At 37.4% G+C, this 22837-nt stretch overlaps 1 protein-coding gene across 1 annotated transcript in view; it reads left to right on the top strand.

Annotated features, from left to right (window-relative positions):
- Window positions 1-22837, top strand: part of LOC126109897 (hormone receptor 4) — a 617359-nt gene that overhangs the window by 551334 nt on the left and 43188 nt on the right. The window contains exons 11-15 of the mRNA XM_049914995.1: window positions 3457-3581; window positions 6535-6675; window positions 12455-12531; window positions 17344-17527; window positions 19003-19246. Coding sequence (XP_049770952.1) covers window positions 3457-3581; window positions 6535-6675; window positions 12455-12531; window positions 17344-17527; window positions 19003-19246 — 771 coding nt within the window. The remainder of the gene's footprint in view (window positions 1-3456; window positions 3582-6534; window positions 6676-12454; window positions 12532-17343; window positions 17528-19002; window positions 19247-22837) is intronic.

Genomic DNA, 22837 nt, shown 5'->3' with positions numbered 1-22837 from the left:
TCTTGTCTTTGATTTTTCGTCTTCATTCTGGCACTTGTGGTTATGCCAGAACAGAAACATTGCCAAAATTATGCTTTGAGGAAACATTTTTCTCGATTTCACCTGTTCCACGGAATTGGTCCTGCTGCACATAGACAAAGCAGTATATGCTAATATAAGGACACCGAGCGAGGTGGCGCAGTGGTTAGCACACTGGACTTGCATTCGAGAGGATGTCGGTTCAATCCTGTGTCTGGCCATCCTGATTTAGGTTTTCTGTGATTTCCCTAAATTGCTCCTGGCAAATGCCAGGATGGTTCCTTTGAAAGGGCACAGCCGACTTCTTTCCCTAATCTGATGGGACCGATGACCTCGCTGTCTGGTCTCCTCCCCCAAACAACCTCACCGCTAATACAAGGGTGAGATGAAATGTCCATGGCTCAGAGATAGGTGTTGATAAAATTTTATTTTTGTTGTGTTGGTACCTATGTTAGTAAGGGAAGCGAAGTATTGGTGGAGGCACTGGAAAATGTTCACAAACCCTACATGAGTGTGTGCTACTGCTGCACCAAATTCCTCCAGATCACCTTTAATACTACAGTGGAACTTTGACTTTACGTTCTCCAATTTTATATTTTTCATGATTCTACACCATAAATTCATAGTCCCTGTGAAAAACCCATAAGATCAGAGCTAAAAATTTCCCAATTTTACATATCTTCCTATAAGGTTTACCTCAATTATAAGTTCTTACTCAACATCTCGCTTGACTTTGTTCCATTTTCTTCCTATTGATATTTGATGTAACTGGATGAGTCATAAATAGCACAAAAGACAAATGGTTCACAACATGGGCGGTAGCAGATGTAGAGGGTATTTTAGGTCATAGTGGAGAGGGGAGATGTGAGAGAGGAACTGCTATGCTAACTTAATCATGATCTGTGTTGCCAACACAACTTGCAACATTTTGCTTCACCATGCTATTATGACACAATTACTGCTAGGTTTCAACAGTAATGGAAAAACAAGACAGTCAATGTGAAGTGTTCTGGACAGAGGCCAAGGTGCCCAGCCACCACCATTTCTTGTGCCACTTACAACTTAGTCTCATCCTTTTCCATGTATTTATGATGTACTGTGTTCAGCAACAATATCAATCGTAAATCTTTTAAATTCAGACACTGAGTCTCAAAGAATATGCTCGGTCATAATTGATGAAATGTCACCCATTACCAGATAGTGAACTCTTATCAGCTGGTGACTTGTTAAGTCACTGAATAGCCAGTGCAGCCACCACACCATACTAACACACATAAGATGAGCTCATCTACTGGAGGGGCGGCCCTTCAATGACCAGAGTCCAGGTAGGGGTGAAAACATTTTGTGAAGTGCTGAAAATATACCTTTCATGCAGATGATGTACTGTGACAGAGATGTCACACGGAAATAGAACAAGGGTTTTTTGATAGCACATTTCAAAGAGTTTTGTGTTCAAATCTGACCTGATACAATTGCAACAACTACATACACTACTCACGTGTATACTTTGCACACCACACACACACACACACACACACACACACACACACACACACACACCACATACTGTAGATCATAAAGATTGGTGGCAGGGATAGAAGGCATGAAAAAAAAAACTGTAGCACCTGAGTTTTCTTTCAAATTTACATTTTAGACATTATACAGAAATTCACTGAGCCACTTCTAAAAAGCTTGTAATGTCATTTGGAGAAGTAAATTCATTTTTTCACATCTCTGTTTCCTTCATCAAGCCTAAAATAATACTTTAGCAGCAGTGAGGATATGAAATGCGGCTCTTTAAGTGAAGCACTATCACGTAGTTGGCGAACCTTTTCGGCAGGTAGGCCAAATTTTTGAAAGGGGACTTCCCCCGTGGGTTGCATCACCAATTTTTGTTTTGTGAATCAAAACAAGCAAGAAGTATTTATTTTTTAAATAAAATAAAACAAATCTGAGAAAAGAAAATTTATTATACAATTTAATGAAACACTATGTTAGTGGGATGTCTGGCTTTGTTTGACTGAACTGAGTAAGTCAGTGTTGATGTCAACTGAAGTTGTTGCTACATGCAAAGAGTTTTCCAGATGAACATCAGTTATTTATGTTCTCATTTGTGATTTGATTTAATTCATCTGACTGAAAAGCTGTTCACACATCCAAGTGTTTCCAGATGATAAAATAATTTTTAAAGTATGTTTGTAAATTTCTGGATACTACTTCTTGTCCAGATATATTTTATAGAGCTCTTCCAAACCAGCCTGATTAAATTTCTCTTTTAAATGTGCATGACACTGCATTCACAGCATTCCATTTCCAAATGTTCCAGCAGTGAACTTACGTCTACGGAGAATGGCATAGCAAATACAAAAAAAAAAAGCAGACAATGTTTCCATAAATTTCTACTTGGGTGGTATTCAACTTATCTGCACATTCATCCAAAGCCAGAAAATAAAATATAAACTCAGATGCAATTTTTTAAAAAATTATCTGCAATTTGTCTTCTAATTTCACCACACATCGAGTAATGGTTTGACGAGGCAGGCTTATTTTTGAAAAGTCCACTTGCTTTCACATAGCATGTTGACTCTGAATTTGCCCTTGTAAATGTCTGCTGTTGAGCCAAAAGTTCCCTTTTTAAGTCGTTTACCTAGTCTTGTTGAAATTGTGCCTTGTACGTATCAAACATAACTGTATGTTCAGTCTCATAATGCCATTTATATGTATGGTATGTGAAGTTCGGAATCGAATATCAGGTACATAAATTAATTTGATGCTACTCTCAAAAATTCGCTACAATATCTACTTTAAAGTGTGCTGCTGTTAGTGACAAATGTAGAACTAAGTGTCTGGTGTCACGTATATGAAAGTATTTAAAAGAAATGGTTTCTCCTGGAAGGCTGTATTTTATAGAACAATAATTTATATTCAATGATTTAGCATTTAGGATCAGTGTAATCTAGTCATACAGAAAAGAGGATAGATTTATTTTAAGAAAATCCAAGTGCACTGAGGGCAGCTAGAGAAGAAACATTACAGAAAGTAATTTAGATAACAATAATTTGTTCGCTTGGGAAATTAAGTTCAGGGTAAAACTTTACACATCTGCATAACTTCTTTCATTCTTAACAAATATATATTTATTATCTTAATTAAAACCACTGAGTACTGTGTAGGAGTTAGTATGCACTAATGATTATGCTATCATGCATCTTTGTTGAGAAAAGAAAGAAGAAAAAGATAGTGAACTCAGTTCTTTTGAGAACTCTGAAAAACATTTGTATTATTGACACGTGCTGCTTTTTGTTGCATGATGATTTAAAAGACCACATCAGTGACTCAGTGCCTTGTTTTTGAAAGTTATTATTCAGGAATGTAATTTATCTTTCATAGACAATGCTTGTTGTTTTGTAAGTAAGTGTATTCTAATCTATTTTACAGATGTGGACGAAGGAAGTGATAGCTTACAAGAGCTTGAAATGAGAGTGCAAACATCTGATCATATAGTCCTAAGGCAGCAGCGAGAGATATCAGAGCTTCAAGCACTATGCACAACCTTGCAGAGGGTAAGCTTTACATGGAGTCATAAATTAGCAGAAAGTGATAGGCAGGGGTCATCAGTGACTTTAGAGATTGAGAAACATTGCAGTAATTTTAACAGGGAAGTGGTACTTACAGTATAAAATGACACATGATTATTAATAACTGATAATAAGGGCTTAGACAAGCCTGCTGGTTGCACTGTTGTATTTGACCATTTGCACTGCTGGAGAAAAATGTTATTGCACTGAACAAGATGTTCCAGCAGTAGCACAGTTTCTCCAACATCTAGTGGGCAACTTGTTACACACCAGAAGCCATCTTCACAACATCTGTTTCCTCCAGAATGACTGCAACAGCTGCATGACCAAGTCATGGCATACAATTTGCTGCTTTCAAGTAGCCCTTATTGCGATCTGCTGCCTCTGTCATAGTTATGAATTCTCAAACTGATGTCTCATACCCTATGATACTCTCTGCCAGTTTACTGTGGACTAGACCAGTGTTATGTTAGGATGTTTGGTACATGACATTGTGCATACATAGTGTAAACAAAATAGTGAAGTCTAATGTATGGATCCGTGTTATATCCCCTCCCGTCCATACCTGAGTTGCTACATTCTCATCATCTTTGCCAGAAGTTATAGTGTATTAAAACTGCCACCTGGCTGGAAACTTTAAAGCTTTTAATTCCTGTCACTATAATGTTCCTTTTTGGCATGCTAGTGTCCAAGGCATCACAGATTAAGATTTTCCATTGGAGGAAAACTATGTGGAATCTTGTTGTGTATGTCAAATCTTAGATTCAGTGGCACAATTTAGTATCACAGAAAGTAGCATCTTCATCAAACACTATTTATATACACATTACATTGATTTATTATCTTTTGCTTTATTCCTTCCTACGTTAACTTCATCTTGTATCACTGCAGGTCATACATTAGCTAAATTTAAATAATGTGTTATAATCACTTCATCACATTCCAGTTTTCACATAGGATGGATGATATCTCCAACAAGGCACTAAAAATTGTCACCTTATAGTACATTACGGTTTTGTCCCGTATGTAAGGTCCATTTTGCTGGACAGATTGAAATATGCCATTGTTAGGCCACTCTATAAGAAGGGTGACTCCATATATGCCAGTAACTATTGTCCAGTATCACTCCTTACATCCTTTTTTTTTTTTTTTTTTTTTTTGAGAAGGGAATGTGTTCCAGTGTTGCCACCCACCAGTGTAGTAATGGGGAACTTACCCACTCACAGTTTGGATTTCAAAAGGGCCACTCTACTGACTCAGCTATTTATACATTTACTGAGTACGTAATAAAATATTTAAATGATAAAATATCACCATTTGGGTCTTCTGTGACTCACCAAAGACATTTTATTGTGTCAATCATAATATTGTATTAATGAATTTAAGTTTTTATGGAATACATAGTTCAGCACATACTTTGTTTATATCTCATTTAAGAAACAGAATGCAGTAAGTTTCCCTAGGCTGTTTGAGTAAAACAAAAAGGGAATAAAATTATCTGCATTGGTAGAAATTACAATGGAAATCCCACAAGGTTTGGTCACTGGCCCACTACTGTTCTTTCTGTCTTAATGACCTACATTTTATTTGCCCCAAGAGGCAGAATTAGCCCTGTTTGCACCTGTGGGCTAGCTTAAAAAATTATCCAGTTTTGTATAGTAAAAAATATCCAATCTCCAGTTAGCCTAGTATACCAACAAAAATAATAAACAGTGTAGGAACTTCTAAGTTCTTTGGTGTGCATATTGCTGAAAATGTAAAGTGAAAAAACCATATATCAGACCTGCTAATAGTATGAATTTGTTTGCTTTTACCATAAATATAACTGCCCTCTTTGGGGACATGGACGTCAGGAAGTTAGCATATGTTGCACATTTTTATTCACTGATGTGTTATGGGGTGATACTTACACAAAAGGTATTCATTGCAAGAAAGTAATTAGAATTATACTTGGGGTTCACTCAAGCATCTCTGTAAGTGCTGGGAATATTAACCACAGCCCCACAGTACATTAATTCATGCATGAAATTTGTTGTCAGTAATCCATCTGAGTTTCAAATTGACAGAGATATTTACAAACACAACAGCAGAAGGAAAAGTGATCTGTGTTACCCTTTAAAGAATCTATCTATGGCACAGAATGAGATGAAATATGCAGCTATGAAACTGTTTGTTTGAGACACACACACACACACACACACACACACATATTCTGTTGCCACATTCCATAACATAACCTTAATTTTGAATGTGATGAATGGAACAAGTAATTAATTAACAGAGTTTAGATCCAGAATTATTTAGTCTCTTCTACAATAATTTTAAGGTGCCTATTAATTTTTGTAAATGGTTGTCTGGAGAAAACACGTTGATGCTGGTTTTTTAAAGTATTCATATGCAGGAGAATGCACAATAGGAGAGCATCATGGTATACAAGTTGGGAAGACTATTAACTACTGGATCTCACCCCACTTATATTTTGCTACAGTGTTAATCCCATTATCTGATGAGGGATGTAAATGTCGTTAGTTTGGCTAATAGAAAAATGTGAACAAATAAATGAAGGCCATAAAAATGATGGAGGCATGTTTCTTCTAAATGAGCTTTTGTGACTTTGAGGTACATTCATGTGTTTGTCGAGAAATTAAATTCTCTCATGAGCAATACAATAATTGTACCTTGTTTGTCTTTGGCTGTTAGTCGACGTGTCTTTGTTTCCTGGATGCAGGTAGCTAAATATGAAAGTTTGAGTTTGGAACCTGGAAAATTAATTCATCCTTTATCATCAGTTTATTATGAAATGACGTCAACATATTATTAATTAGTAGAAATTGGTGATTGGTAGGAATGAGGGGACTCAAGACATTTCATGCTTATTGTAATTTGTGGTAAGACTAGAATAAAGAAGAGCAATATTGACTGCATTCCATTTCTTCAGGATCTGGACAAGAGCCTGGCAGCACAAAAGATGTTATTGCAACAACAACAAGATCAGGAGGCTGAATCTATGGAGCTTCAAGAATTCCTTCAGGCTGAAAAATCAACGCTTGCTGAAGCCCTCCGTGAAGCAGAAAATGAGGTGTGTGATTCTTAAGTAACACAGATATAAAGTGTGCAGATACATACATATATACATACTGTGTTTGTATGCCAGTTTTCAAAATCAACTGAAATATAAACAAAGTGGGCTAAATTTTAAAAAAAAATTGTTAACGGTTTTTAGAGCCAAACACTTTTAATATTTTTGAAGTATTTTTCATATGTTGGAGTAGTCTGACATCACTGCATGACAAATGAAAAGTTCATAGCAGTGTTCTGCATTCGTATTTGAATGATTTCACATCATCTTTTCCCTTTACATGATTTAAAGAAGTGTGCTGTTTCTTTAAAGTAAAATCTGTTAAAATACTTGAACTCACAAGAGAACGAGTAGGGCAGATTGATGTCTCATGTATTGTCAACCATTTAAAGTGACCTCTGTAGATATTCTATCCATGAACACCAAAAATTACTCTTACTGTCTGTTGAATTGAACTGGAAGTGTTATGGTAGAAATTGAAGTACAATATTATGGCTGCAAAACTTGTAACAATGAGCTGTGCAGTGTTGTTGAAACAGTATGTGGTACACATTATGCTAAATTATACATGCTGCATGAACCGTTAATATTTTCAGTAGATCAATCATTGGAATTTTCATTTAAAGTTCTCATCAGTGACTATATTGTACGTCTATGCTAGGCAAACCACTGTGAAGCACATGGCAGATGTTACTTCCCATTGTACTAGTAAATAGGACTTTTTCCTGCTCCATTAATACATGGATAGTGGAAAGAATGATTATTTAAATGCCTCTGTGCATGCTGTAATTAGTCAGGCCATGTCTTTGTGACCTCTATGGGAAATATGCATTGGACTGGTAGTACAGGGTGATCAAGCCTTAATGCAACTACCTGGCGGGCATTTTAGTGCCAGCAGGGAGTATATTTCACCTCTGCTGTAAGGCCTTTGTTTGTGTAGAATCATTGTACATGTAGCATTTGTCTTTTAGGTGACAGAATACAGTGTATTGGGTGAAAGTGTTTCAATTGAAATGGTGAAATAGAAGTATTCTAGTCGCCAAAGAGTGCATGAATGATTCCTACATGTGTATGGAACCAGCATGTGCCATAAGGAGATCATTTTAAGAGGAAATTCTTCAAGTCACTAATCGGAGTATGAGTCATTGACAGATAAATGAATTTCCTGAAATGGGAAGTGTTCTTGACAGGAACCATAGACAACCACATCCAGTACTCACAGAAGAAACTCTAGATAACATTGAGCATGTTCTCAGAAGGTCTCCTAGAAAATCAGATCAGCATATTTCCCAGCAAATGGGAATCTCCTGTGGCTCTGTTCAGATGGCTACAATGTTACTAAAGTTAAAGCCTTATAAAATAATTGCAGTGCAAGAACCTAAACCAGTTGACTCTGCAAAAAGAATACAGTTTGGTGAATGGATTCTGAATAGGGTGTGTGACAGAGAAATTGATCCTCATCTAACTTTCTTTTTAGATCTCCACAGTTCCCTCTTAGTGGATATGTTAATTCACAAAATAACTATTACTGGAGCTCTGTTAAGCCTAATGTAATACACGAGGCTGTTAAGCCTAATGTAATACATGAGGAATCCCTGCATGATAAAATAGGAGTGGGTGTGCTATTAGTGGTGGGAGAATAATATGCCCTATTTTTTCAGGAACAATGAATAGTGAGGTACATACGTGGAAAATATTTTTCAGTCTTTCTTTGGCCAATTTACTTTGAGAGAATGTGCTTTTGTGACCTTTCAGCAGGACTCTGGCACAGCACATACAGCCAACTTCTCATTACAGGAAATTTGTGGCATGTTTCAAGACCTGTGATGATTTGTGCTCTTCTGTATATATGTTCAATACAGGTCCCACAAGTGTATTGTGTGCAATTTTCTTTGTAGACTGATCACATGAAATAGAAGCACAAATAGGAAAATTGGATGAGTAAAATGGGTTTAGAGTGGGGATGCTCATGGATAGATGGCCTCAGAAATGCCACCCTAATTTGGCAGTGGTTCCTGCTTGTGATGCTTTGAGAATTGCTGATTGCATTTTGCTATAAGAGGACTTTCTAGTATTTGCTACATCAGTAGAACAGCATATTGAACACCTGTGGCAGCTTTTTTGAGAGAATAGGGCACAATTATTAACAAAACAAAGTGTACATTGGGAAAACATGAGGTTAAATTCCTGGGATACTAGGTCTCCACTGCAGGCCTGTCACCTTTGCCCAAGTGAGTTTAAGCAATACAACGCCACAACTTACAATGAGCTTCACAGAGTTCTAGGCATGTTGAACTTTTACCAATGTCACTTGCCTAAAATAGATGCCATACAAGAGTCACTTACATCATTATTCACCACCAAAACTATTATAGGAAATCATAAAATACCATTAACTCCAGATGTGGAAACAGCTTTTCAAGACCTAAAGAAACATCCATTGCATGCAATACTGCTGGGACACCCAAGATGGAGTCCCCTATGGCACTTATGGTAGATGCAAGCCAGATAGCAGTGGGAGCAGCACTGCAAAAAATGGTGTTGGCAAGTGGGAGCTATTTGCATTTTTCTCTAAGAACTAGACTCAACAGCAACAAAAACTAAGTACTGTTGACTGCGAGTTATGTGCTGTTTACTTCACTATCAAACATTTCTACCCATATGTTGAAGAGATACCTTTTGTAATTTTTATGGATCACAAACTGCTAGTGGTCATCATTCAGTGGGACACAGACCTCTTCAGTTTGCCACATTAGTGCAGGCAGGTTGAGTATATTGCACAGTTCAAAACTGATGTGCATCACATAGAATGAAAAGACAGCCTGGTTGCAGATTGCCTAGGCTATCTCAAAACCCCAGTACAAAAGTTCACTGCTCAGAGTTGGCATCAAAGCAACAAGAAGATCCTAACTTGTGCCATCTTATGTAGGAGCAGCAAACAGCATTGCAGCTCAAATGTGTACCAGCCCCAAATGTTCCTGATGGAATTTGGTGCGAAGAAGTGAAAGGGGAGAAATAACCCTACATACCATGGTAGAATGGTTTCACTGCACACTTGAAATTGCCCTAATGTGTAGCCCATCTTGTGGTCTGAAGCCCTCTAGTTCTACAGGGATTAATGATCGCAGTGAATGGGGACATTCAATGCTCTCCTCCATAATTGGCATATGGCAAGCAGCTGAGGGTTTCAGGAGAACTGAGGATCATTTTCACAAACCTCTTCAGCTACAAAAAATAAAACTTTCAGAAAACACATTTTACTGACTTGTTTGAACAATATAAATTGCTGATGTCTTACAAAATTACATTGCCTAAATAAACACTAGACACATAATGCAGTGGTGGAAAATGTCTCTATTAGCTTCCAGCCGTATATTAAAAATATGTGAAGATTGTGAATTTTTTTACAAAGCTGGATGTCTGTAGGTTATTTATTATATAGCAGTAATTTTGTAGTTTATTTTAACATACTGAACAAATATTAATTTAAGAAATTTGTTCATTAAGGTACTGTACTTCATTATTCCCATTGTCATATTCATCACCTGTTGAACTCTTGGGCTTCTGATGAAAGTATCAAAAAATCTCTTTAGATTTTTTACAAACTTTTTTCACACAATGGGTTCTTGGTTTTATTACAACTGATCAATCAATGTCCATCAAACTATTTATCCATACAGGTACCATTGTGGCTCAGAACCTCATAATAATATGATGTTAATGTTGGGTTTCAAGTTTTCTCAATTTCTTTTCAGTGGTACCAAGTACCCTGTCAGGAGGCATCCCTTATTGGGAAGTAGTGGTCTACTTTATTGAAAACTAACAATAAATATCTACTGCAAGTGGTAGATGCTCACATTTTGCAAACTACAAAGGATCTGTCTCATTTAGAAGTACACAAACATATATGTAACTCATTTTTGCAGATTTTATTGTTGTTGAGTTTTGTCAGAACAGACCTCAATTAAACATGTCATTATCTGCACAGCTGAATGATGCTGAGCTATGTACACAGTTCACAAACTTGGCACCAGAATGAGGAACCTTAAGCCTACCAACCCTGTCAGATGTTGAGATTAGAGGGTGTTCATGCACAAAGACCTGAAAGAAAGGGGGGGGGGGGGGGGAGGAAGTCCCACGTGTGGCTTAGGCATGATATAATGCACCCACTGCTTATTTCACTATACTCAGGACCATACAGAGACATGCTAGATGACATCACAATTTCAGAGTTGAAAAGGACAGCAAACAAGAGAGAGTCTCAGCTGAGCAGCTCAAAACTGGCATTAACCAATAGGGTACACTTCTTAGTCAGCCTACATCATCACAATCTGACATGGAGGCTAATGTTTAGGCAAACCATTTCACTGCACTTCCAGTACCGGAAGAGGATGCCAATGTGACAACAGTAGAACTGGAGCACCCCTTGCCTGCACCAGTAGTTCTCATGGGAACAGAGACACAAACCAAGTGCAAGTTCCCCCATATACCAGGAGCACCTCCTTTCAAGAAAATGGAGACTGATGTGGCGACATCACTAATCCACTTTGTCACAATGAGTGGTGAACCCATAAATTTAACTCTGCAATGGTCAGCATGGTTACGTTATTTACTCTTATTTCTGTTTTGTCATATGTGAGTACAAATAAAATGTTACCCCTTTAATAACTGGGCTGTTATTTTATAAGGCTAATACATAATATACGAGCTCCCATAAGCATGTATGTGGGAAAATGCTTAGAAAACATTGGAAATTATTTTTAAAGTTGTTGTTAGTTGCTAAATGCTCTCATTACTAAAGACTGGATGAGTTTAGTCTGGGTAATTTGCACTCCATTTAAGCATAAACTATGTCTGCTTGTGTCTGTATATATGAAGATGGATGTGTGTGTGTGTGTGTGTGTGTGTGTGTGTGTGTGTGTGTGTGTGTGTGTGTGTGTGTGTGTGTGTGCGCGCGCGTTTGATAAGTTACAGAATCTTTGTTTTTAGATAAACATTATTTTACATGCTGCATCGTGTTTCTATTAATTCCACATAGCTGAAATGTTTCAAGAAAACGATATATTGAGACATTTTTGCCATAGGAACAATCTTAGAATTATATTACCTCAGCTGCTTACCCCAGCAGTTATTTATGTATGTTATTCTTTCTTCATACAGTACTGAGAGATAATTCTAAGTTACACAAATAATGTAAATTATCACTAGTTTTCTTGTAAATGTCAATGTAAAACAGACATTATTGATGGTGATGAGAGAACTGTGTATATAATTATTGCCGAAATACCCATCACATGATCTCTAAGATTTCTGGGCCATTGCTAATAACGATGTTCAGCAACATACCTTACAAACTACAGATTATTCTGTCAGTAACGTGTCATCAATTCTGTATCAGAGTTGTTCTGTTTGACTATTGCTGTTCATGCACATTCAGATGTACTGCATCTGTATAAGAATATACTTTTTGTATGTATTGAAGATGTGGACATTTACTTTCTTTCTTACTGATAAATACCCATGATCCTTGTGAAAGATCTTAGTGTACTTCTTTGCAAGTGTCATGGGACCAGCTGATGAATAATTTAACAGTGTGCTGATTGGTCAAAATAATTTGAAGGAAATGTAGGTGCTCAAGTTGTGCTAAAGCACATTTCTAATCATTGGACTATTACACAAAATACACTGTACATGACTGAAGATATTGTAAGACAAGTTCCTATAATTGAATTTGTCTTCACGGCAGTAGTAGTGATAAAACTTCATTTACATGTTTCAGATTAGCAGACTGAGTGCAGGCTTGCAACAGTCACAGGAAGAGTGCAAGCACCTAGTAAGAATCAGTGAGCAGCGCAGGTATGTTCCTCAAAAAGATCGCAAGATCATAATAGTCCATCAAGAGTCTTAACTCTTTTGGTCTTTTTTATCATCATCACTGTCACTGTGGTGATTCACTGTCAACTTCATATTCTATAAATTCTATGATAATTTTATTTGCATCGTCCCTTTAGTATGCCCGCACATATTTTATTTTATTTATTTATTTTTTGTTATCAAATAGGAAATTCAGGTCAGAAAACTGTTAGGTGTGGTTTCCACTGAAGTGATATGATATGCAAGAAAACACACTGCAATAAAGGTCATGCAATACAAGGCTTTTACTTATGTCTCTCTTATTTGTGACACTCATGTTCCTACTAGACCAGCATGACAAAAAAACAGGGCAGCACAAATCACATTTCTGCCAAAGGTGCAATCATGAGCTCTTCTGAAGAGGACATTGTTGCAGCTTATCAGCTTTTAAAGCACAGAGAGAACTGAAAAAGGAAAGAAATACTGGATACACCCATACCTTGCTATAGATTTCAAACGTAGTTCAACTGTAATGTCTCATGAGCCCTCTCAACTTCTGAACATGAACACAATTTCCATGAGTTCTGCCAAATGATTCCAGACATTTTCCAGATTTTGGAGAAATTAATATCAGTTACTCTGACAAAACAACACATAAATTCTGTACTTGCTACTTCTCAATCTGGGAAGCTATTTATTACAATAAGATAAGTTGGTGCAAGTGATTGAGTGACATTAAAAATGCAACTATGAAAAGTTTACTTTTAGTAAGACACCTAGTATGGTACTTTATTCAATGTGGTATCTGTATAAATAATGGTTTTCAGTTAATAAAGCTAAGATAGTATTTCCACAACTGTTCAGTTTCACAAGGTAGTATATGATTCAGCTTGAGGTGTCTTCAGAAGAAACATTGGTAGATTTGAAGTGAGATGAGTCACCTTCAATGGTGTAGCATTGGATGGTGAACTCTGCAAGGTGTAGGCGATGCATTTGAAGAAATAAAAGTAGCCTATGATGATAAGGAAAATCCTGACATGCCCTTCTGGCTTCATCCAGCTGCTCATTCAGAAATAGCAAGAATTTAACTTTCAGATTTATCTTATGCCTGTTTCAAAGTTTCCAGAAATGAAGGAGCATGAACAGAGAAAAAAGTCCAGTCAGCATCATAAGCTGATGACATCCAGTGTCTTTCCATTTCCATCTTCTGTTTGTATGAGCTTCATCTGAAAAATAGAAAGATAAGGGAGCTCTGCATAGCAGGCAACAATAGTCTCATGTGTGGCATGTCACTGCCAACTTCATCATCGATATTCTCAAATACATATCACTTATTTACACAACACTGGAAGGAAACGTGTCTCTCTTTCCAGCATTAAAAATAATTTTGACATATTAGTAATGTTTCATATGCAGAAATGTATGACCTGAAATGTACCTAATGTAAACTGTGACTACATTTTTTACTCTAAACTTATCAAGATAAGTGCAGTTGTTTACTTAATTTTGAAGTATCACAATAACTATGGGAAATAATTAAATCTGAATCTAATCAGGTGAGACGTTTGAGATTCTGTGTGGTTAGAAAGGATTCCTCTACATGGTCCATGATTAGTTTGGTACAGGATGGTGCATTATGGGTGCCCATCACTGTATCATGCTTTTGTTTGTAGATAATTCCTTTAAAAGAGAAGTAATTCTTTGTGACAATATAGTTGTTCATGATGCCCCATTGTGACCAGTTACTATGCCCCACTGAGAGAATCTCTACTCTCATCGAGCAACACCATCAGCCTGTTATATATAATCAACCCTCCTATATATATGATACCAACCATTTCCTCCACTGACCCTCCACAGTTCTTGTTCCTTTACCGAATGGTGCCCTGCTCATCAATATTGATGCCATGTACCTCTGCACTAACATCCCTATGCCAGTGGACTTGCTGCTATTGAACACTACATTTCCCAATACCTGAATGACTCCTACCCTACAACCACCAGGATCAGGTGAAGTGAATGAGGTCCTGGGGGAATTTGGATAGGGTCTCCTCACCCTTGGTTCAGATCACGAAAATATCATCAGTGAATCTGAATCAGGCGAGAGGTCACCATGATCAACCATATTCAAAGAAGTCCCTTCCATATAGCCTAGCCACTCATGGTTGTAGTATTCATAGAGATGAGCAGTCCCTCTCCAAATATACCAAGAATCTCACTGAGGCCTTCACAGACCAGTATTACCCTCCCAACCTTGTACAGAAACAGGTCTCCAGTGTATTGTCTCTCCAGTCACATACCACGTCCCACATACCCACTGTCTGGCCACAAAGGAGCATTCCTCATGTGATTCAGTACCAACCAGGACTGAAACAACCAAATCACATTCTCTGCCAGGGTTTCAACTACCTTGTGTTGTGCCCTGAAATGAAGAATATGCTACTTGCTATCCTTCCCATCCCACCCACAACAATATTCCACTGCCCACTGAACCTACACAACATCCTTGCCCATCACTACTCCATCTCTGCTACCAACCCCTTACCCTATGGCTCATATTCCTGCAATAGACCTAGATGCAAGACTTTCACCATACATCCCCCACCACCACCTACTCCAGTCCAGCCACAGGCATCTACTATCCCACAGAAAGCAGAGCTACCTATGGAAGCAGTCAAGTGATTTACAAACTAAGCTGCAACCATTGTGCTGTGTCTTATGTGGCCATGACAAATTGGCCCACCCAGTTGCTGAAGATGCTGCCCAACACCATGTGCTACTTCAATGACTGACTCACAGCCTGCACCTCTGGATCCTCCCTACCTTCCTACCAACACTAACTTTTCAGAATATCATGGGTGGGAATTCTCCCTGCAGTATATTCTGTGTTCCCGTAACACCTTGGCTCCAACCTTCACTAGTCTCTGTCCCTCACCTATCTATCCCCTGCCTGCTCCCATTCCCAATCTATGCAATACTCTGTTCAACCAGTGCACACACTATTCTTTTTCTTGCCCTCTCTACAAGACTCCTATTCCACTTGCCACCCCCTACCCTCCCAAATCTCCCAACTGTATTTATCATTCCAACCCTGCTCCCAGAACATCCCTGCATGCTTTCACAAGCAGCACTACATCTTACCCCACCCTTATCCTGCTATCCCTGCCCCTCCCCACCCCAGTCTACTCCTTACTCCCACCACCCACAGATTGCTTCTCCCATCACACACAGGTGCAGTACACAGTCTAGCCTCAGCATCCAAAGATGGTGGTTATGTGTGTGTGTGAGTTGTGCTTGTGTGAATATGTTTTATACTTCAGAAGAATGCCTTTTGGCCAAAAGCTTAGCATATAGCATTCTTTTGGTTGTCGCTGCCTGTGATTCAGTGTGTCCTTTGTATGATAACTAGCAATCTACCTTTTTATTCTACGCAATTTGTTTTTTTGATCTCCACCATTCCTCATATTTTCCATGTTAACAATTTAAAAATGAAATTTTGGTTCAGTGACATTGCATACAGAGCCCATTTCAGAGTGCTGTGTTTTACCCCACAGATTTTTTACTCAAGTTTCAGCACCTTATCAATCTGTTTTATTTTTTGTATGCATCTTTTGTCATTATTTCTTTCCCATATAAATTTAAATGGATGCCATCTTTTCTTTTTTTTTCCTTTTTGGAACATAAGTGAGCAACTTAAGTCTGTTCATGTATAACATGTCAAATTGTGTGTAAATCAAAGAACATGATACAGTTAGGGACCAACAAAATGAGGCAGCACAGTTGTTAAGACATTGATTTTGTATTGAAGAGGATAGAGTTTTCTGTGTCTGTCTATCTTTATTTATGTTTCTGCAGTTCCCCTAAATCATTTCAGGCAATTGGCAGTAAGGTTCCCTCAGCAAGGAAATGGCCTACCACTTGTCCTATCTTCATAAAAAATGTATTTTTATACCAGTATTCCATGTGTATGTATATTATGAACTATTTATTTTCATTGCATTACAGTTACAAATCCTATATCATTGTGAAATGATCCTTGGATTAATAAATAAATAAAAGCAGACTCAAATGTAGATTGATTGGCAGCACTTATCCAGTTAAATAATACTTGGATAGATTTACACTTTGTGGCCTTGAGAGACATGGCATTATTACACTTAAGATAGAAGTCATTGCAGCTTTAGACTGTTACAGAAATTACTGTAAGCAATACTGTTCTGTTTCAACTCTAAAAAGATTATAATAGCCATTCTAAACAGTAATGTGTAAGACAATCAATCTTTGATTTTGTTACAGATTCAGTTAGTGTACATAAGGATCACTTTTTTCAAATATCATATGAGTTGTGCATTTGTGCACTGTACTGCAAACTACTCACATAATAATACCTGTTGGATTTTCATCGCCTTAATTCATGGGATCTCTTGTCAACCTGAGCCTTTCACACTTGTTTATGACTTCAATGCTTTGTATCAAAATAGAAGTGAAGTCAACAATAAAATTACTTTCATTTCTCCATGACAGTCAATCAAATAGTCATTCCAAATGGTGAAAAGTGTCCACATTTTAAGCACATTTTTAGTGTAGTACCACTGCTTTCATGAAAACCCATGTTATTTTCCAGCCTCCATTGTGTACATTACATTACAGATACATGCTTTGCGGTATTATGCAGGCTCAGGACTACCTCTCAGACTATACATTTATGTGTGTGAAAGTGTAACAAAAAAAATGGAATGCTAGTTTCAGATTTAGATTATAGCAGTTAATACTGTAACTAATAAAAAATCTTAATAAAATGAAGTTTTATATCAGGCAGGAGAACATGGCACTGCAGGCAAGGCTGGGAGGCCTGGGGGCTCGAAGTGAGGAGCTGCTGGTGCAGCAGGGTGCTGCTGTGTCGGGTGCAGCGGTGCAGCTCCTAGGCCTGGGCTCACGTCTGGAAGCTCTCATTGACCAACTTGTTGCAACGTACAACATTTCTGAGAAGGATCTGGAGGTAAGCTCCAAAATTGCATTGAAATTCTTTCTCTTCAGCAGGATTAGGGGCATATGAGGATGTGGAGTAGGAAATCTGTCTATAGACTTGATTTGGAGATATTGCCTGTCCTTAAAGGCGTTAATGAGACTTTCAGCATATTGGGCATGGAAATTCTCATCATTGCAGATGGAGTCCATGGGTGGCCAGACTATGTGGGAGTGATTTTTTTTGTATGGGAAGAATGATGGCTACCAAAATGCAGCTGCTGTTGCTTGTTAGTTGACTTGATAAGGAGGACAGAAATATGGATGGAGCCATCAGAGAGGTGGAGATACTGTTCAGGAAGGTGGCACATTGGGTTGAGTAGATATCACCAATGAAACTGAACCAGTCACTGGGTTTGGGTGACTAGGATGTTTGCTCTAGACAGCTCGTAAGGTACACAAACAAATCTGCAGCAGAGCCATAGGCACCCACTTGGCATCCTCCTATGCCAGACCTTGTCAACTACTCCAGGTCTCTATTATTTGATGAGTTGATTCCTAAATTATTTACATTCCACCAGAACCTTATATTACCATACTGTAATTGAATAACTGACACATTCCATAACATAATGAGATGTTGCAATTATGATCCACAGAACGTGCAAATTACCAACCACCCAGTCTCCCTTCCCATTGGGTGGTCTCAGTTCTCGTCTGTTTACAATTGCAGTCGACTGCCACATTATAGCTTCCACAGTATAGTTAGTTTTGTGTTCTATGCAAGTTGTTTTCATTTTTGTAAAGCAAAATTAATATTTTAGATGTGTCATATGGTTATTTTACAAATATTTCTAAAAAAATCAACTAAATTAATGGATTACATTTACAAGTTATCCATGTCTGCTTCTCACCTTTTTTTTCTACCAAGGAATATTTTAAAAATTTTGTTAGTAGAGCCATGATTTTGTTTCCAGTGTCTTTCATTACTTTTAAAGTGTCATTAATGCATAGTTTAGTATGACATTTGTTACTATGTTGCTCATAATGCCTTGAAAATTATAAGCCAGTCAAAAGCAGCACTATTCAGCTCTATTCAAGTTATACACTTATTTTGAAGAATTTTATCCCCTCGAATTAAGGCAATGGGAGAGAAGTATTTTATACAGGGACATTTCATGAAGAAAGTTGCTTGATGGCTATTTTTTGCATGACATACACAGTGATATCTACATAGTTGAAGAATGAATGAAACAGACTAGTTTTGCTTACACAAGGTAGCATTATAAGCTGACATGCTCTTTACTGCACACTGTCTACTTATGCGAAGCTGCCTGCATTGATTTTTGTTGTTTGTGAATTTTGGTGGTCACAGTGGCAAGGTTATCAGCATTCTTATCTTCACCTGAATAACATTTTCTTTATGTCATGGATGGAAATGCAAAGAGAGATTCTTTTAAAATTGTGATTGATATTGCGCCAACATATAATGATAATTCTATTTTACAGGATGTAATATTTCATAATGAGGCTTACAGCAAAAGTGAAAGCAGTGTAGAGGCAAGCCCTGAACACAGTCGTGGCAAAACTCCACCACAGCCTCCAACTTCAAATGCACCACAAGCTACAAATGGGGAGCTGCCGTCCATTCAGCCACAATCATCATTTGTGGCAGCTGTCATTGGGGCTATAAAGAGTGCCACAGGTGGTGGAATTGCTAAGAGATTATCAGTCTGTTCTGAGCCTGGTACCGGTAAGAATCAATTTCAAAATAAATTAATGAAAGCAAGAAAATATTAAACAATGTTAACTTAAGAGGACAAAATCAACAGTATATTATAGAGTATGATTAATCATTCCAAAACGATGAAAATATGGCACACTTGACAGAAACACAAAAAAGGAGTAAGCTGCATAATCTCAAGTGTATGGAACTTGTATTTCTCGATACTTAAAAACAAATAGAGAAGTAGTATATGGAGGTGAGATGTACAGGTATTCAGTCAAGAGCAAGAGAACCCATCTGAGGCAGGAAAGAACATAAACATTACAAGGAAGATTTTTTCTCTAGCCTCTTCACTATTTGTTTCATGAGACAAAGTAACAAAACCAGTAGACACACAAAGTTTTTTGTCAAGTTTGCTCTATTTTCTACATTTTGTAATAATTTCTTTTGTTATAAATTTTCTAGAGTTAATAATCTGTATAATAACAGCTACAGAGTGAAAATGAAAAGTAACATATGATTCTCCAGGACAGAACCTGTGGTCTAGGGATAAAGTCTTTGACCAAATATCAAAATGTTGTATGTCTGGGGTTAAGAACCAGGCACAGCTTAAGTTTTGAATAAAAATCAGCAATAGTGGCCAAACACCTCTGATGTCAGAAGCCACTCTCATTCTGCCAACAACCTTGTTAAAGAGGGCAGAGGGGTGGACAGGGCACTCTCTTGTCCTTGTGATGGGAAACTGCCCCTAAAAGTTAGAAGAATGAGTAATTGTCAAAAGCATGGGGATGCAGAAGACAATGGAAACCAACACATTAAAGACACACAATGGGTATCCACAGGACATGTGGTCTGTAATCGAAAATCTGTCATCACAGTCTCTATTGGCAAAATATTCTGGATCAATCCCCCATTCAGGCTACTGAGAAGGAACTGATAAGGGGGAGGTAACCATGAGAAAAAGGTGGAATAACCAGAATAACCAATGATGGGCTAACATTTTATGAGTCAGTGCATGGAAAGTCAGAAGTCTGAATGTAGCAGGAAAGCTAGAAAATCTGAAAAGGGAACTGCAAAGGCTCAATCTAGATACAGTGCGGAGTCAATGAAACGAAATTGAAAGAACATAAGGATTTCTGGTCAAAAGAATGTAGGGTAATAGAGTTCTACAATAAATGCTAGCTAGTAATAGCAAATCCCCTGTTCAAGAATCACAAGAGGTGGTATACTTGGAAAAGGCCTGGAGATGCTAGAAGATTCCAGCCAGATTACATCATGGTCAGAGATTTTGAAATCAGATACTGGATTGTAAGTTATAGCCAGATGCAAATATAGACTCAGATCACAATTTAGTAGTGATGAAGAGTAGATTGAAGTTAAAGCAAGTTGCCTGCATGAACTAGTTTGGAAGGAAGTGGAATATTGAAGCACTGAGGAATGATGAGACATGTTTGAAGTTTGCTAAGGATTTTCTAACACTGGGATTTCACAAGTCCAGTTAAAAGTTTTTTTTAATAAACACTGTCCGCAAACTGACAAAATTTTATTACGTTTCAGATATGTTTTCAGTTAAAAGTCACACATCTGAATAAAAATAATGCACAGTGTTCACTGAATTCACAAAGTATGTCACATTCCTAAAATAAGAAATATCTTGTACTTTTTTCCCTGTGAAGGGTTTTGTGAAAAATTATAACAGTTCTTAATTTTATGAAAAATAAAATGTTATTAGAAACTTTTATAAGCAAAACTTACATAATGCAAAATATATGCTAATTATGGCCACACAGAAAAATGGAATTTAGAGGATAATTTACTTTTTTAAAATCAAAGGTAGTCATGGGTTTTCAAACTGTTACAGAAAACATTGTAAAGAGAGAAATTTAAATGAATGTTGCCATTCAATACATCAATCCCATAGACTCCCTCTCTAAAAATAAAATTTGCAAGTTAGGATAAAACAAAATTGAAAAATGAGTCTGATCGCAAGTTGTGTCAATCAGAATAGGTAGCATAAACTACTGTTAATACACATTCATTATAATGTTGATGCTGTGATAAGGAATACTAAAGTACGCAGTACAGTTTAAGAGGCATAAACATCTCTAAAAAGGTCAGTTACAAATATTAGACAGATAGAAATAGGTACAAGGAACGTGACTGCGATGAAACCTTAGGTAACAGAAGAAATATCTCAACTGATTGATGAAAGAAGGAAGTACAGAAATGTTCAGGAAAAGACAGGTATATAGCAACATAAATCACTTAGAAATGAAGTAAACAGTAAGTGTAGTGCAGCAAAGGTGAAATGGCTGCAGGAAAGATGTGGAGAAAAAAAATAAAAAAAGAAATCATAGTCAGGACGACTGACTCGGCATATAGATAAGTCAAAACAACCTCCAATTAAATGAAAATAAAGGGTAGTGACATTAACAGTGCACTGGGGATTCCATTGTTAAATGAAAAAGAGAGAACAGATAGGTGGAAGAGTACATTTAAGACCTTTATGAGGGGGAGGATATGTCTAATGATGTGATAGAAGAAGAAATTGATGTCAATATGGAAGGCATAGGGGATCCAGCACTAGAGTCAGAATTTGAAAGATCTCTGGAAGACCTGAAATCAAATAAGGCAGAAGGAATAGATAAAATTCCAACTGGAATTTCTGAATTCATTGGGGGAAGTCTTAACCAAACAATTATTAAGGTTGATGTGCAGAATCTATGAGACGAGTGATGTAACATCTGACTTTTGGAAAAATATCCACACAATTTCAGAAATAGCATGGGCAGATAAGTGGGAGAACTATTGCACAATCAGCATAACAGTTCATGCATCTAAGCAGCTGGCAAGAATGAAAAAGAAAGTTGAGGACCTGTTAGATGACAATCAGTTTAGCTTTAGGAAAGTTAAAGGCACTAAAGAAGCAGTTCTGATTTTGTGCTTGGTAGTGGAAGCAAGAAGGAAGAAAAATCAAAACACTTTCATAGGATTTGTCAACCCAGAAAAAGTGTCCAGCAATGTAAAGTGGCGCAAAATGTTCGAAATTATGAGAAAAATAGAAGTAAGTTGTGGGGAAAGGAAGGCAATATACAATGTGAACAGGGTGGACAAATAAAAGTGGCCTGGAGAACAGGTCTAGGTGGAGTATTCACCCACATGATTGATATGATATGCTAGTCTCTTGCAACAGGCATCAGATCGATTTGAAGCATTTTCTGATGAACTGCAGACACATTTTCCGGTGTGCAGGCACACTTTTTTTTTTTTTTTTTTTTTTTAAACAGATCTTATCTGACACTGTTTTCTGACTAAGTGTTGTATGGCACACTTTGCTGCTGCTTTGACACCATTAAACTTCTCAGCAAAGAACTGACCACATCATTTCCACTGCTTTGTTACATAACTTTCCACAATGAATTGTGTTAAAAACAGATCCTATCTGACACCGTTTTCTGACTAAGTGTTGTGTGGCACACTTTGCTGCCGCTTTGACACCATTAAACTTCTCAGCAAAGAACTGACCACACCATTTCCACTGCTTTGTTACATAACTTTCCACAATGAACATTTGCTGCTACACTGTGAGTACCATCGTCCACTTTGCACTGTTCCACT

The sequence above is a fragment of the Schistocerca cancellata genome, chromosome 1 (assembly GCF_023864275.1).
Source record: "Schistocerca cancellata isolate TAMUIC-IGC-003103 chromosome 1, iqSchCanc2.1, whole genome shotgun sequence".
NCBI lineage: Eukaryota > Metazoa > Arthropoda > Insecta > Orthoptera > Acrididae > Schistocerca > Schistocerca cancellata.
This window is presented reverse-complemented; position numbering and strand designations above follow the sequence as displayed.